The sequence below is a fragment of the Dipodomys spectabilis genome, unplaced genomic scaffold, assembly GCF_019054845.1.
Source record: "Dipodomys spectabilis isolate Male_0828 unplaced genomic scaffold, ASM1905484v1 ptg000411l, whole genome shotgun sequence".
NCBI classification, from domain to species: domain Eukaryota; kingdom Metazoa; phylum Chordata; class Mammalia; order Rodentia; family Heteromyidae; genus Dipodomys; species Dipodomys spectabilis.
The window spans coordinates 1825495-1842883 of record NW_024871088.1 but is presented as its reverse complement, the minus strand read 5'-3'; the positions used below and the strand labels follow the sequence as shown (position 1 = coordinate 1842883).

Below are 17389 nucleotides of genomic sequence, written 5' to 3'. Positions count from 1 at the left end.
CGGACAGCTATAATTTAGTAACATATAAGTTTTAAACTTCTATGTATTTTAGAGACTCTGATACAATTATATGCTATGTATTAATTCCCTCATACATAATATTCCTTTACATTTGTGTGAAAATTGTAAAAATTAAAATTATAAAATTAAATGCTTTGGCTGGGTTGGGTGGAGTGTGATTCAAGCCTGTAATCCCAGTTACTTAGGAGGCAGAGATAGAAAAATCATTGTCTAAGGCAAAAAGTACAAGATTCTCCCTAACTGAAAAACAAACCAAAACTGGATGCAGGAATGGCTCATGTGTAGAGTGCTTATAAAGCAAACACAAGGCATTGAGTTCAGAACTCAGTATTTACTCCCCAAATACTTGTGCTTCAGTGATTCTTGCAAAATCTCCTAATATTATCTTAATTTCACAGATAAGGAAAGCAAAGATGCAGAGAGAGTATGGACTAGAGGTATAAGCATCACAGTATCAAGAAAAGAACTCGGGCCGGACGCCGGTGGCTCACGCCTGTAATCCTAGCTACTCAGGAGGCTGACATCTGAGGATCACGGTTCAAAGCCAGCCGGGGCAGGAAAGTCCGTGAAATTCTTATCTCCACTAGACTACCAGAAAACCAGAAGTGACACTGTGGCTCAAGTGGTAGCATGCTAGCCTTGAGCTGAAGAGTTGAGAGACATCACCCAAGCCCAGAGTTCAAGCCCCACGACCGACCAAAAGAAAACTTGGGACTAGGTATCTGCAGACATGCTTTTTTTTGGTATTTGTTTGCCTGTCATGGGGCCTGAACTTTGGGGCCTGGGCGCTCTCCCTCAGCTCTTCAGCTCAAGGCTAGTGCTCTACCACTTGAACTACACCTCTACTTCCAGCTTTTTTTTTCTGCTTATGTGGTGCTGAAGAATCGAACCCAGGGCCTCATGCATGCAAGGCAAGCACTCTACCACTGAGCCACCTTCCCAGCCCCAGACATGCATTCTTAACACACCTTAGTCACTAACTTGATGTGTGGTTATGATTAAGTCATTTCCTCTCTCTGGGCCTTACTACCTGCATTTATAAAATGAAATGATTTGACTTTCTTAAATCTGTTTGTACATTATAATCACCTGGGAACTTTAAAATGCATTTCTTAGCTCCACCTCCAAATATTCTAACTTAATTGGTCACAGGATTTTATGATTTCTGTAATACTCAGAAGAAATCAATGAAGGAAAAACCACAAATGTAGTCTGGCATTTGTCTCTAAAGGAGAAAACTTGTCATGGAATATAGGATTCAAGAACTATGGAGCATGTCCTAGAAGGGAGTTTGAAAGACAAAGATTTTTAATTCTTTGAATCTCTAGGAGAGAGCTTAAAGCTCCAAGACAGAGAGAGAGGGAGAGGGAGAGAGAGAGAGAGAGAGAGAGAGAGAGAGAGAGAGAGAGAGAGAGAGAGAGAGAGAGAGAATATATTTCTAGTTGAAGAGCTATAAGAGTTGATGAAGAGTGCTGATATAAGTCAAGGACAAAATGATAACCAAGGGTATAATGTAGTCAAGAAATTGATAAAATAATGTTTATGTGAGGAAAAAATGAGTTTTTTCTTTCACACATTTATTTTTCTTTAAATTTTCTTCTTTCTAGACCCATATTCATTATTACATCCTGCTACTTTTTTCCCTTCTTTCAATATAGTTTATGTGTTAATATGAGTCTAGGAGCTTCTCCTTGAGAACTTTACTTTCATTGGAAGAGGATCATTTAAAATTCCACAGGAAAAAAAATAAAATTCCACAGAATTCACAAATGATGGGGTGACCAGCCTACTCTTACATGTTCTCCTGCCATAATGTATTACCTTGCTTCAGGTCCCAAAAGCAACAAGCTCAACAACTATAAACAGAAACTTCTGAAAACAGGAGCCAAAAGAAGCCTTTCTTTTTAAAGCTGATTTTGTCACAGTGATTGTAAGGTTATTAGAAGATCAATCAACATAATTATTTTCTTCTTGCAAAATATCTTTTAAAGCCAAGTTTTCTGGAATTTATTCTGAAGCTTTTTTGTTATTGTGTGTATTGAGTCTACATTGACATTTGTACACCTTATATATTCTTGAGGATGTTAGTATGATAAAGTTCTTTCATAACAAGAATAAGGTATTTTGAGACTTTATGACTCCTTTAGTTGAACTATGGTTTTCATTTCTATGTAAGGGAAAAAAAACCTTCAAAGCAAGTCAGAGTACATTTCTGAGCACGACAATAAGGTATTATGTACTTTACAAATGATAGTTTGTCTCTAACCTACTTTTAAAGATATGATTAAAGATGTAAGCATCAGACTGATGTAGCATTTAAGTATATATGCTTCTCCATATACATTCATTCACTTTCCTTGCTTTCTGTATAACAGCAATGTTGTTACCCTGCCAAAGTTACATGCTTGGGTACCCACTTGTGCATTTCTTACAAGCACAGAAGAGTTAATGGAGGAATGTATTTAACTAATAAAATGGGAGCTATCCATTTGTCTCCTTTTATCCCCTAAATGGGCTTCATAGATATGTGGTAATTTTATAAATACTCTCATAAGAGACTGAGAAATTAGCTTGCAATCAAACAGACTTTAAGCAACTCAGTGAAATACTCCTTAATATTTGCTCCTCTTTCTTTGCTAATACTTACCTTTTTTTGTTTCCAGCTCTATTTTCTAGAAAATCCAGGCTAGGAGGAACTATAGCATAAAGTAATAATTTCTTTCAAATTCAGAAATTTGAAACATCACCATCTTGAAAACAAGATATCTAGTAACGTGTCTGTAATTATTACTTCATTGCTATTACAGTCACACATTTATTTCAACCTCTAGCCTGCAAGTGGAGAGTTATTCACTACTTGGGGTTTGTTACTCTGAAATGGTTTACATTGTGCTCCAGATTTCTAAACATGACTCTGGATCATGGACTTGGGAGTCAGACAGCTAGGTTCAAATGTTACTTCTAGCACTTATTATTGTTACTCTTGGCAAGTCATTTCACTTTGAGGAAATAGCACCTACTTCATAGACTTCCTTGTTAGAGTTGACTAGGATTATAAAGGTATGCTAAAACTAGTGCTTAGTGACAGTAAACACTATATAGGGTTTATTATATTTATTATAGCTATTGTGATGACAGAAGATGTGCTGGAACCAAAGAAAAATTATTGACTTATACACTATGAAATATATTAAAAGACTAAAATACATGAAAAGCAAAATTAGTGGCAACAGATGACTTAACTAGGAAAAAAAGTCAAGCAGGAAACATCCTCTAAATATTCTTTGTTTATACAGTACATGACACAAAGTAGAAAAATAATGAAAACAAAGCCGCTCTAAAGGATTTAGATGTCATTTGTATATATTTTAAATATACATGTGCAATACATTAAAATATATAGAGATGTGTGAATATATATTTACATATATACACATACACACACACACACACACACACACACACACACACATATATATCTATGAAACCACAGAAGGGATACATATGCACACTCACACGTCCATGTGCCTATCCCAACAGGACCCATCTATATGTAAACCAGATGCAGTCCGTAGCAGGCCAACTTGGACACACGTGCAAGCCCTGGCTCGGCAGCACATTGCAGATTGTAACTATATTTGAGTAACCCTTCAGTTTCTTCTACCAAGTATAAGGCCATTTAGAAATACACTGTGAAGAGCTCCTCTGGGTGTATGGCAGAGCCCAGGGCCCCTCTGGCAGTGCACAATTTGCCTGAGTAAGGACTGCGGGATTGGGATATCAAGGAGCTATCAAGAAGGCGGGACTTGTGTTATTTCGGGTGTTGAAGCTAATAAGCAAACATCCATAGAATATCTTTAGCTCCATAACAATGCACTAGTATCAGAGAATCCTTAGATATCTGAGCTCTAAGCAAATTTCAGGCAGAAGCAGAGAGAAGCGTGTGTTGCTACTCATCACCATTCAGCTTGACCCAGAGAACTGGACATAGCTTGTAGGGGTAGATAAGTTTAAAGTACAATCAAGCCGACTTGTAAGGTTAAAACGAGTTACTTAAAATTGAATAATCTAAAAGCAACATAGATTATAGGTATTGGTTTGAGTTTATAAATGTCCCAAGAAGCCTAACCTTATATATGGCACCATTTGCAGCAATATCATTAACGTTATTAATAATCATTGTAACATATTTGTATATACAAAAATAGAGCAAAGCAATTCTACAAGAGATGTAAGTGAAGGTGTGGGGCTGTGTGCAACCCAAATATTAACAAACTTCAGGAAGTTTCAGAACCAACAAAGACTAAGTGGCACATATTTCTGTAGTATAGATCCAACAAGATGACATGGATGTCCCTTTCTTCCCCTATGTATGACTTATTTATGTTTCCTCACTTCTCCACCCTGCAACACACATCCATGCACACTTTAAAAGAGATGATATATAAAGTTAAGAGTCTGGAAGTCTTAAACTAAGTTGGAGCACCTTGATTTCAAGCAAGTGCCCTCAATTTCTGAATTTCTTGGTGAATTTTGGATTCACTTACAGAGGGAAACTATACATTCCTGTGTCTTTTAGCAGCAGTCTTTAGCGGTCTGCCATCACCACTGTAGCCTTCTCCTAGTAAAAGAGATTCCCAGCACAGGCTCTCTGTATTTTGTAAGAGCAAGGTCATTTCTTTGCATTATGTATCTTTAATCTCAGTTTTTCACTGTTGCTGAAATCTAGGTTCTCAGGCAGCTGCCATTGCAGACAAAGCCAGGAGTGAGCACGAAGTGTGCAGCAAAGAGCAGATAGGTGCAATGGTGAAGATACAGCTTGGTTAGGGCTTCTTTTTTAAGTTTTTTTCTTTTCCACACATGAGCTTCTACAAGGTGACAGCCAAAGGTGATGTCCAATGGTGGCAGCCTCAACACCTGTTAGTTAGCCACCTACCATGCACTGCAGAAAGACCACCATACTAACTTGACATGGTTTCTGAAAAGTAATCAGAAAGGAATGGCTTTCTGTCACTGTTCTAAGAAAAAGTCTAATGACTCAATGTGGTACAAGGAGAACATATTGAGCTAGGAGTCAGAAGACCTATATTTCAGCCCAAATTCTGTTATTAACTTAGTGAGTGTTGTCTTGGGCAAGTCCCTTCCTACCTCCAGGCCTTAGGTTTCCCATCTGTAAAATAAGGGCATTGAACTAGACTGACAGTTAAGATTCCTTCCAGCTCTAATGTTTTATGACTTTTTATGTCCATTATTAAGGCCTGAGCCATGCAGTCTCAGGGCATTTAGCTTCTAAGAGAGAACATACCTCTGTAATATCCTTTGCTTTGTTCATTTAGCTATAAAGCACGTCTGCCTTTGGCACTTGGGTCAGACATACAAAGTTAAGAGCATCCTGATTTACTATCCTACTCAGCATGCTAGTGGAATCTGTCAATATTATAAGTTGATTATTGGGAAAGGGAGAAAAATTCCAACTAATTAAATATGGAGATGTAAGATAACTGAATTTCATATGCTCACAAACAGGTGAGTGTGGTTGTGAGTGCATACACATATTGGGATACAGACTATTGCTAATGATCAGTTTAATATAGTAATCCATTTCCCTTAACAAAATTTAGTAAGTAGTATAGCATAGGAAAGTTTGGTGTCCAAGGAAACACCTATGGAAAAAACAGCACTTTCAGATATGTTAGAAAGAGGAATGCGTGGAGACAGACATAGATAAAACAAGAAAAAATAATACAGACAACAAAAGGATTAATCTGAGAGATGGGAAACAAAACAATAGAAAGGAAAGAAGAAATAAAAGCAGGAAAGTAAAAGTAAGGAGACTGAGAATGAAGGGGGAAGGAAACTGGAACCAGATAATGAAAGAATAGGAGAGAAGAAATGAATAGAAAAGGGTAGTAAACAAGGAAATGGGGTAAAAAATCCCTGGAAGGTTGAATGCTGTTCCACCTGCACCTGTGAAAACTATCTTACCAGAAAGCTTCCAAAGGTACTGTGGAAAGCAGAGTGACAATCAGAGCCTGCACCGGGAGGCATTAAATTGGGGAGCCCCTAAACCTCCACGTTGCTGGCTCTGTCAGTCCTCAGTGACCCAACCTCATACTCATGTATCACCTGAATTTGTCGTGACAGCCATAAGGGCTGAGGTGGTGGGGTATAGAAAGGTTAAAGGAGAGTAGGGTAGGTAACTGAAAAAGAACAAGGCATCCTGCACCAGGATGTACTTCGCCATTCCCCTGATGCTTCAAGAACAAAAGAGGTAAGGCCCTAACTTTGGCTACTTTACTACTCCTCCCTGTCTCCAAACATGAGGCCTATGCTTTATTGATGGGATAAGAAGGAGAAAGCTCTGGATCCATCTTGTGGAATGGTCATACAGATTTTTCCTGGGCCTTGGGGAAGGGTGCACTACCAGAAGAGATTTTTCTGCACACAGTGTTGGTGTGCCTCTTACAGCGGCAGCCTGGTCGCCGGAGGCTATCATAGCCCTGCTGGCACAGATGGAGGCATCCACGGGTAGGCAGGTAGCAGCACAGGCAGGGTAGGAAGAGGGAGATGAGGCTCATTGCTGCCCAGCGGACGAAACAAGAGCTAGGCCCACAGGAGCAGGGCTCATCAGCGCAGTTATCTTCATCATCAGTGGAGCAGTGGTAGAAGAGGCCCTTGACACAGCAGAGGCAAGTGCCATAATCAAGGAGGCTCTCAGCAGAGCAAAGGCAACGCTGGTTGCACAGCCAGCAGGAGGGGAGGGGGCGAGCTGCTGTGCAAGGGACACACTTGCAGCGCCCACACTCCTCACAGATGAAGAGGTGCTCACTGGGGTGACCAGCAGATTGCTCAGCTTCTCCCTTCAGAGCACCATCAGCCTTTGGGTGGGCCCCTGCTCCAGGCTGGGTTCGGATAATGGATTGGCCTGAAGGTGAGGGTGTAATGCTGGCCAAAAGCCTTTGATCAGAGGCAGTGGTGCTATGGGACATTGAGCTGGCAATGCTAGATTGGCTCAGATGCTGAGGCAAGGGCTGCAATTGATGGCACTGGCTGAGACTGCGGGGGAGACCAGTAGGCATGGTAGCCAAGGACCAATCAGATTTGTGGGTCTGCACAATAAGGGAAGGGCTGGAGAGGGCCTGTTTACAGGGAGCTGGAGGCCGTTCCACATAATCATTGCTAGCATGAGTAGAGCGCAGCTGTTCAATAGGCAGAATTTGTTGGAAATCATCTATCACTGTGGCATCCATTTTGCCTTGATTTTTGAGCTCTGAACGATAATGGGTCAGAGTGGCACTTATGGTGATAAAGAGGAGCCCTTGTAGTTACATGGACCTCAGGGCACATCAGAAAATCCTAGGAGAGAAAGAATAGAAACAATAAATGAGAACACAGAGGCATGAGTGCTTTGCAAGAAACTTATCAGGACATACCACCACTGTTACCTCCAATCACTATATGGTAGTCGTCAAGTTATACCTTTATTTGTAACTGCAAATAAAGTTATAATTTTATTTGTACTTTATTTGTAATACTTTATTTTACAGGCAAGTCTGGTCATCCTATCCAGACTATAAACAAGTTTGGGAGTAAATATCAGATTGTTGATTCTTTCTGTTTTCCATCACATAACTAAGTTCATAGGAGCAGCTAAATAGTAGCCTTGAGCATCAGATTTCTAACAAAAAATGGAAACAAATGTTTAATACAAAGGTCACTATTTAAAGCAATGCTGTAGCATTCAAGTTTCCCTTGAAAAGTTGCTTATATGATTATATGTATGTGTATGTATGTAACCCATCAAAACTCTCCCTTCAGCCCACTTTATGACAAGGAAAAATAAACAGATGAGAAAATACATTGTTTGAGTCAACAAACATAGTCAAAAAAGTAAGCACAGTATAAGAACAGCAGAGACACATACAGCCAGAATTAGGCTGTCAGTAGACTAATATGGGAGGAAAGCCCTCTCAAGAGCACAGAAAGTCAATACTCATCATTTTCAAGTTATGGACTTCTTTAACTTATTGAAGAGGTGACATTTCTTAAATAACTTTTTTTTTGATGTGTCACTATACTGCCCAGACTGGTTTCATAATCCTGGGCTCAAATGATCCTCCAATCTCAACCTTCAAAGTAACTGGGACTTCAAAGTAACTGCCACCACAACTGGCTTCTGGATTTGAACATAGACAGACAGACAGATACATAGATAGATACATAGACAGACAGACAAACAGACAGACAGATAGATAGATGAATAACACCTGGAAATGGAACAACTATGGAGGACTATAGGAGGCAAGCCCTGACTTCTTTGAAATATCACCTAAAATTAATTGTACCCATTACCACCCTAAGCCAACTCTATATTAACAGCATTTACCAAGAAGATTCTGTTTAGGCCACTTTTCTTGACCTTTACACTAAACTCAGGCTTCCTTAAAGGGTAGCAATAATTTATACTATTTCTAAGGTAAGTTGACTAGAAAGCATATTCTTACATCTCCATTGTACCACAAAGAGCTGTGCAGTCATTTTCTTAAAGGATTTGATCAAGAACAGAACTGATAATGGTGACCATAGGAAATGTATTATATCAAGAGTAGACTGCTTTACTGTATCACCTAGAGGACTAAACATCTTTAAAAAAAAAAGTATACACAAAACCACTTAAACACAAATCCAAGAGACAACATGGGGGGTGCATCAGAATCTAGGGAGCATTAACATGAATAAATTATATATTTGAAATCCATCAGACTTCAGGCTTCCTCAAAATAGACCAATTACTCATACTGCTGTATGGGTTGGATAGCTTGAATGAGTAATAAAAATAAGAGGGGGGGGGGATACTTGATTAGGTTTCCACAAGCAAACGAACATAACACTGAAATAGGCTCCGAAGTTCTATAGCAATAGGAAAAAAATGCTGCCATTTATAAAGGACTCAGTGGTTAGTAATGACCACACTTATGTGACTTTTAAGGGTTATCTGAATGTATATCTACTTTAAAAATACAGATAAACACTATGTAGACTCTAAGACTCAGGTATTTATGATACTTTTGTTAAATTACTTGCTTTCCTTAGACCTCAGTTGTGCTATCTATATAGTTATAGGAGTGAACTAGGTGATATTTCAGGATATTGCCCCATGATGGTCTGCCTGTATTTTTATAGCTATGTAATATAATAAAATAATTCTCTACATATGCACCACTTATATCTTTAAGTCCTTAAGAGTAAGTTGGCCAATGTGTTCTTTTTTATTCACACAATTCAAAACCAAAAGCATATATCCCCTTTTTCATATACTCAAAGCTCCTGAAACCTCTCACCTCCTACTTTTGCTATATCTTTATAGATTCATAATCTGAGCATTAAAAAGGAACAGGCAGTTTTCATTTGGACTTCTAAATGAACAAGGACATATTATTCAGCTGTTTTGCAGTAGTTTTAGACTGTGAAATGTCTTTTAACAAAATTATAAGAAATGAACTAAAGAATGTGTGGAATCTTTTCCACTGTAAGTACAATAGCATACATGCTAAATGCTGTTTAGACTCATAGATTTACCTAAGGAAACTACTGTCAAACATATTGCAAATTCTCAAACAGGAATGATTCAAAGGAATGTACACAAAGTTACAGGCGGTAATTGGGTGATATTCCATAGACAAGATTCCAGGGATGTCACTAAGTACCTGAGAGACATGCCCAGAAAGTTGAAGCTAAGCTTGGAGGAATCTAGGTCATAATACAAATGACTCAGAACCAATAATGAAAACTGTGTTCAAGGATTTTTTATCTCTGAGGATCAGAAGGGCACATAGTGTTTAGGTTAAGAATGTATATTAGAATATTGATTAGATGTCTGCAAGACAGGAGTTGAGAGACATGGTTGGATGATTAAAGGAAGTTCTGGGATCAATCTGTACTAATGAGGTACTGTCTTTGCCTTCAGATAAGGCAGTCGACAGTGTGAAATCAGACAGTTTCTTCTTGCTCTTAGTTTTTTGTTGTTGTTGTTGTTGTTTTTTATTAGAATCAACTCTGACTCCAATGCAGAAGATCTGTAATATCATGGGTAGTAGAAGCAGAATAAAATCAGGGTCTTAGGTGAAATTTAAAGGAATGAATAATAAATTGTCATTCTGGACCTGTTAAGCCTTATTTGGATAGCAATGAGGAAATAAAATAGATGCATAATACAGCAGAAGAAGGGGAAATACTGAAAATGGAATAGGTAAAGACTGCTGCAGCATGAGACTAGATGAAAAACTACCACTGCATGCATGCTTATGATTCAGACATCCACCATTAAAGAGCCATTCATTGTGAGTAGCAACAGTTAAGAAACTGTGCTGTTGGTCCATTCTCTGTTCTATTAAATGAGAATGTATACATGCCATATTATTGAATAGGAGTTGAAGTGATTGTCACTCTTGGCTACTAATTGATGGTATCTAGTGATTTTTGTCACGTAGTACCTCTGCAGTAATGAATGATGCATTGTAAACCCACTCCCATCTCGGTCTTGGTGACCAGGTGCTCTAGCTTTCTCAACAGTTTTTCTGTAGCCTTGAAATTTGCTATGTTCAACCTAAACAGAAATTTGTTTTCTTATGCCAATTTAGGGACTCTAAAGGTATGTTCGTGTTTCTTGATGAAAGAAACACATTTTCTCCTTGAAAGGCAAAATCTACCGTATTGAAACAAAAATTGAAAATTTTCCTATCTAAAGCTCTTCTATGCTAACACCTTAAGACATTTCTGATTTCTGTGTAAATTCTTTCTAATACAATATGACTCAATGTTGATTTCAAAAAGGGAGAAACAGGAGGGCCTGGCTCCTGTTTTTTGCCACGTTTGTGGGTTCAATGCTGTTTTATACCTTACTGTGTAACGACTCTGGGGTGTGTTGCTTTTTTTTTTCTGTACTCTGCTGTTACATATACCGGTTCTCAGAATAACTAAAAGCAAACATGAGGGAATTTCTGCTATGGCTTTATATGTTTTCTTAGTTCTACTGTTCCAAAGTCTGCTCTCTAAAAATCCCTCTCTGTGCAAAAGCATTTGCATCTCTATCAAAGCATACCCCCCCTTACAAATACCAAGTTGTATATAGTTTACATTACTAACCTCTCAGCCACTGACTGGGCCTCCCTCCTACCACATACATCTTGCTGGAACTGCCAGGTTCTCACCACATTTAACTCTTAACTTGTCACTTTGCTACCCAAGTCCTATTCATTACTTTAATAGTTTCACTAAGACTCAGAAGTTTATTTCAAACCAGGGTGTCACAGTTTTAAGACCTATGCTTTATTTATTTAGTGATGAGTGTTGCAGACAAGAATTGTAGTAACAAATGAATTTACATACCTCTAATCCTGGGGGAAATGTTAAGAAGCTATTGCTCATTTAAGAAGTTGGAATCTTTTTTTTTAAGTCCCAATCCTTTTACAAGACACAAGAAAATTACATTCTAGTCTTAATGCTAGCTTTACTTTGCTGTGTGATTGGAGGCAAGTGACCTCTGTTCCAGGCCTCAGTTTCTTCATCTGCAAAGGGGCATGCAAAAAGGGGCTTTAAAACAATTCCTTTTCTGGAATGTTTTAAGTTTTATGCTGGGTTTATTAGCTTCTTAGTCTCAAAAGTCTTTCATACAGAATGTCTTCTTTCCTTTAAGTTCTTTACTTCGCTTAATACTCAATTCTGTAAACACTTTCAAATCCAAGTCACTCAGATTACTATCTTAACTATGTTTCACCACTAGAAACCTAAAAATGGGTAAAATGTTGCCATTTATTTGTTTAGAGTCAAAGAGGCAAGAATAATATATTCATTGTGGATAAACTGCTACTTTGTGCCTTCTTTGTATTTATGTATGAGCTGACTAGTTGGGAACCTGATTTAATACCTACCTGGTATAACGCTGAATTCATGTGATAACACATCATGTTACAATGAGGTTTTAATATGCCCAGATAAACAACTATAGTTTGTAATTTGAAACTGATTTTCTGCTTAGGAGTTTAAGATCTGCTTTCTGTTCACTGGACTTGGTTTGCAGCATGTAGAGGTGAGTGATAATTAGTTAGACATGTGGGAGTGTGCTGTAAACCACTGCCGTAGGTCCTATCAAATGCCTATTGGCTAAGTAGATGTGCTTAGGCTCTCACTTTTGACTAAATTTCTATATGCCCCATAGAGACATGTGTACATATACACAGGCACAGATCCAGAAATTTCTAAATCATTGCTCTGACTCAATGTAAGTAGAGAGTTATGCCTTGTCAGCTTGCGCCATTTCTACCCAGGGCAAGGTGATGTGATGAAATCTGAACGGTGCTCAGCCCAGAATTGTTAGCCAATAGACGACTAGTCTCACGCTAACAGAATGCCCTGCCCGCTGGGCAGCCAGACTGGCCTCCGCAAGGGTTCTTCCTAAGTCCTCACCTTGGGTGGTTAAGCTGCACTATGTGGGGTTTAGGTAAGCAACAAAATGCATGCAAAGGTCAACAAGCTAGACATCAAATTGACATTTGGCTAAGAAGCGATCATTTTCCATTCCTATTTTGGTTTACAAATGTCTAATACAAATAATTTGCTACAAGAGCTGATTCATTTAAAAGGTTTTCATTTTATTTTACCCTGGTGCTTGCGCGTGCACAAACAGACGCGCGCGCACGCGCGCGCGTGTACACACACACATACACACACACACACACACACACACACACACCACACAGGATGTCTGGAATGAATGGCAATCTGTGCATTACATAGATGGAATTCTAGAGTCTTTTAGAGCTAATCCCTCTGGCTTACCTTGAGAAAAGGGTTTATCCATGCTGAGAAAAGCAGCAACTAATAATGCTCCATCTGGCTCAAAGACCCTCTTCACCAGAGTCTGTAGGTTTCTTCACCTCTCTTCGGAAAATCTGAATGAAAACTCCTTTACTGGCAGTCAAACCAGAAACAGATATAGTTCTGTCTTGCCCTTACAGCAGAAAAACACGAATGAGAGAGAGACAGAGAGAGAGAGAAGAGAGAGAGAGAGAGAGAGAGGGAGAGGGAGGGAGGAAGGGAGGGAGGGAGAAGCGAGCTAGAGAGAGGGGGGAGGGAGAGGAAAAGGGGGGGGATCAGATCCGTAGTGGCAGATACTTTATAGATTTTACATGCAGATCTAAATCTTGATGCACGTATTCCCCAAAGAAAGCTCCGCAGGGTAAGTTGCTAGTCGCCGCCGCCGCCTCCGCCTCCGCCGCCTCCTCCGCCTCCTCCGCCTCCTCCTCTCCCTCCTCCGCCTCCTCCTCTCCCTCCTCCGCCTCCTCCTCTCCCTCCTCCGCCTCCTCCTCTCCCTCCTCCGCCTCCTCCTTCCCCCCCCTCCTCCTCCTCCTTCTCCTCCTCCTCCTCCTCCTCTCTCCTCCTCCCCCCTCCCCCCTTCCCCCTCTCCCCCTCCTCCTCCTCCTCCTCCTCCACTACCTCTTCTTTCTCCACCTTCTTCTCCTCTGTCTCCTCCCCCTCCTCCTTCGCCTCTTACTCCTCCCCCTTCTCCTCCTCCACCAGTTTCTTTCCCCCCTCCTCCAGTATTTTCCTTCCCCTCCTCTTCCCCTCCCCCTCCCTTCCTTCTGCATTTCCCCTCCTCCCTCACCTCTTGCACTTCTCTTTTGCCTTAGCCTCCACCTCCGCCTTCGTCTCCTCCAATCTGTCAGATGAATCAAAGCAGCAGAAACTGCAGTTGTAGACACAAGATATCTTAACAGAGCAATAGATACAGCAAGAATGTGATTATTTATATAGCTCCGGGTGTGTTAGTATATTATCTGCGTGAGGAGGGGGTGGGGTGAGATTGCGCTGTATTCAGCTCAGCTAGCTGGCTGTTTTGTGAATGTGGATCATTTCTGCAGGTCTTGTGAATGGATTATAGAAGGATGAGAAGGGATTTATTGCTCCTTGCTATTATTTCTTTCTCTCCCCCTCTCCGTGTCGTTTGCTTTCCCGGAGCTATAGCTCTTAATGCTTGGCTAAGTGGCGTCATCCAGTTGAAATTGAATCGACCCATTAGAACTCCCCATAGGAATCTCTGAATCTAGTCCCTGGGTAATGACTGAAACAAAATTTAAAGGGGAGTAGGGTTGGGTGGAAAGTAACAATTTTAAAGAGGCCTTACTTAAATATCTCTGCCAACCCATTCAGCCCTTGCTGAGTGATTACAGCTACAATCAGATAAACAGATTGAGCTTCTTTAAGGGTTTCTCCAATGTCTTTTCCTCACCTTTTCAGTAGCAATGATTGTCCATTCATCATCTACTGGGAAACCATTACCAACTCTACATTTCCTTTCTTCCTTCAGAATGTCATCTATTTAACAACAAAAAGGGCCTTCTTTTGCGCTAAATGTTGTGGATTCCTGCCTTCATAGAGCCTCCTTGGTACTGCCATGGTCTGAAAATAAAGCAGCCTTAATTTACTCTTAGAAGGAAAGAGGTTTTCCTTCTGGGAATCCAGACAGAAGCACTTGGATAAAAAGGCAAGCCTCATATTTAAAATAAATGAGATCTGATTTCAAGTCCTGTTTCAGTGGACAAGGGGCAGGAGCTAGGCCATTAACATTCTTAGGATGTTTCTGTTACCCCATCTATAAAATTAAGATGGTAAATTAAATGATAACAGTTCCGGCTAAGAAAAACTTGGGGGTCTGGAAACTCAAACTCGGTTTGTTTGTTTGTTTCTGATTACTTTGGGTATTTGCAATCTCTTTTTTAAATTTTATTTTATTGTAAAGATGCTGTACACAGGGGTTACAGTTACATGAGTAAGGCAATGAGTACATTCCTCAGGTATTTTGTTGGTTTGTTTGGTTGGTTTTTGGTAGTATTTGAGTTTTAAATTCAAGGCTTCTTGCTTGCTAGTGTGGTGCTCTAACACTTGAGCTATGTCCCCATCCCTGCATTTTGGTAGTCATTTTGGAGATAAAGTCTAGCAAACTATTCTGTCCAGGCTGGCCTTGAACCATGACCCTGAAACGATTCTCAAGGTTTCAGCTTTCTAAGTGGCTGGGATTACAGGTGTGAGCAACCCACACTCAGCTGACACTCAGATTCTTCATCTTACTCTAATTTCTTGTGTGACCTTTTCAATTTATTTCCCCTCTACATCCTTAATTTACATTAACAGAAGAAGATCTGATTACATAATTGCTTGATCCCCTCTATATTTGACATTCTATTATTTATACTCACTTAGAGGTTTTAAGAAAACAAAAGAAAGCAGAAAATTTTTTAAACGTGGGGGGTCTGCATGTGCTGTGTGTTGAAGGTACTCTAAACAGTTCTGTTGATACAAATGTATATATGTGTTTGGGTGTGTATATAACTTTACTAATCAAAGTTTCCAGTCAAGAAATTTTCATATATAAATTCTTCTCTTTTGTGGCTTAAACCTCTTCCTTATACTTGGGCATACTGAGCTCATGAAAACAACAAAAATTAAACTGAAGGTACATCTGCAAAAGAATACTGATTACTATTGTATTTGTCCAACAATCATTTGTTGCCTTTCAACTGTGTACTAAACACTATACTACTCACAAGATTCAGGCCAAACATGTCAAGAATCACTTTATTTTGTTGCTAAAATTAATAGCTATCTGATTTTGTACAATTAATTTCACCCCTCTGAGCCTGTTTCTTCATCTTTAAAATGGAGTTATTAAAAGCAGTACCTGGAGCACAAGATTACTGTTGTCCTGTAGTTTCTATTAGGCCTTGCATTTAGTAGTTTTATCATGTGCCTGGCATATAATGAGCTCTCAACAAATAGTAACTATGAATGTTAAAACTTGTCCTTGTCCTAATTTAGCCCAAAGGACAGCCAAAAGATTTTTTTAACTTAAACTTCTTTCATGTTTTATTACTTTAATTTTAACAGGTGGGTTACTTAATCCCTTTTCCTTCCTTTATTCTGTGGACTTATATGAAACAAAATAACATGATTCGAACTCAGCTCTTAAGATGATTACCTATGACAAACAAATATGTATGTTTATTATCTTCTTTCATTCAACAATGTCTATGATGAGTCACTCAGTGCTGGTAATTCAATGGCTAAATTTTCTGTCCTCTTGGAATTGATAATCATTTGGGCAAATAGACATGTTTGCTCTACACAAGATACTGTCAAGAATTTTATGTGTTTTAACCTAGTTAATTCTCCAAGAAACTCTATGAGGTATATTTAAATTTTTAATGGTTTTACAACTAAGAAACAAAGGAGCAAAGAGATTAATTTATCCAAAGTTATGCAGCTGGTCAATTGCAGATCTGGGACTTAACCCAAACCAACTCTAAAGCTTACATCCTTAGCCACCATAGTACAACATCCAAATATACAAATCCTTACAAGGAATTTTGCTTTAACTCTTCCAAAATTTTTGGGTTTTGCTGTGATTATAATGTTTATGTCTCTCTGAAATTCTTTGTTGAAAACCAATTATTACTGTGATGGTATTAAGGGATGAAGCCTTTGAAAGCCAATTAGATCACAAAAGTGGAGCCTTTTTAATGGACCCAGCACTCTTACACAGGAGACTCAAGAGTTAGATTGTTCCTTACACATGTAAGAACTCGGTGAGAGGCCCCATCTATAAATCAGGAAGCAGGAACTCACTAGATACTGTCAGTGCCTCGATGCCAGCTTCCAGAACTATGAAAAATAAATTCTGTTACTTATAGGTTACCTAGTCTAAGATATTTTGTTAAGGCAGACAAAACAAAAATAGTATCTTTGAATATTGTTTTATATATCTTTGTATTTGAGTATTATTCATCCTTCTTGAAATACTTCCCTAATCTCTAGCCTTTAGACTGAGCTCCAAAAATTATTTACTATGAGAAAAACTTTGCTGAATCACTGGTCTAAAAGACCAGTTTAGTGTCATTGTTGTCATTGTCCTTCCTCCTCCTCCTCCTCCTCCTCCTCCTCCTCCTCCTCCTCCTCCTCCTCCTCCTCCTCCTCCTCCTCCTCCTCCTCCTCCTCCTCCTCCTCCTCCTCCTCCTCCTCCTCTTCTTCTTCTTCCTCTTCCTCTTCCTCTTCCTCTTCCTCTTCCTCTTCCTCTTCTTCTTCTTCTTCTTCTTCTTCTTCTTCTTCTTCTTCTTCTTCTTCTTCTTCTTCTTCTTCTTCTTCTTCTTCTTCTTCTTCTTCTTCGTCTTCTTCTTCTTCTTCTTCTTCTTCTTCTTCTTCTTCTTCTTCCTCTCCTCCTCCTTATTTTCCCCTTCTCTTTCCCTTCTTATTTTAACTGTATTTTTTTTTTCTTTTCTGGTACTGGGGATCAAACTCAGGACATTGCACTTGCTAG

At 39.3% G+C, this 17389-nt stretch overlaps 1 protein-coding gene across 2 annotated transcripts; it reads right to left on the bottom strand.

The window, feature by feature from the left end:
• Positions 1-3526: 3526 nt before the first annotated feature.
• On the bottom strand, positions 3527-13026 carry Spry3 (sprouty RTK signaling antagonist 3). Of its 2 annotated transcripts, XM_042667533.1 has the most exons (4): positions 12859-13026; positions 11510-11588; positions 6488-7377; positions 3527-4999 (listed from the first exon to the last, which is right to left on the bottom strand). In XM_042667533.1, coding segments are annotated over exons 3-4 (786 nt in total). In that variant the 5' UTR covers positions 7272-7377; positions 11510-11588; positions 12859-13026; the 3' UTR covers positions 3527-4997. The 2 variants fall into 2 exon arrangements, with proteins under 2 accessions (XP_042523467.1, XP_042523466.1); XM_042667532.1 differs by having other exon boundaries at positions 3527-7377.
• Between the last annotated feature and the right edge of the window lie 4363 nt (positions 13027-17389).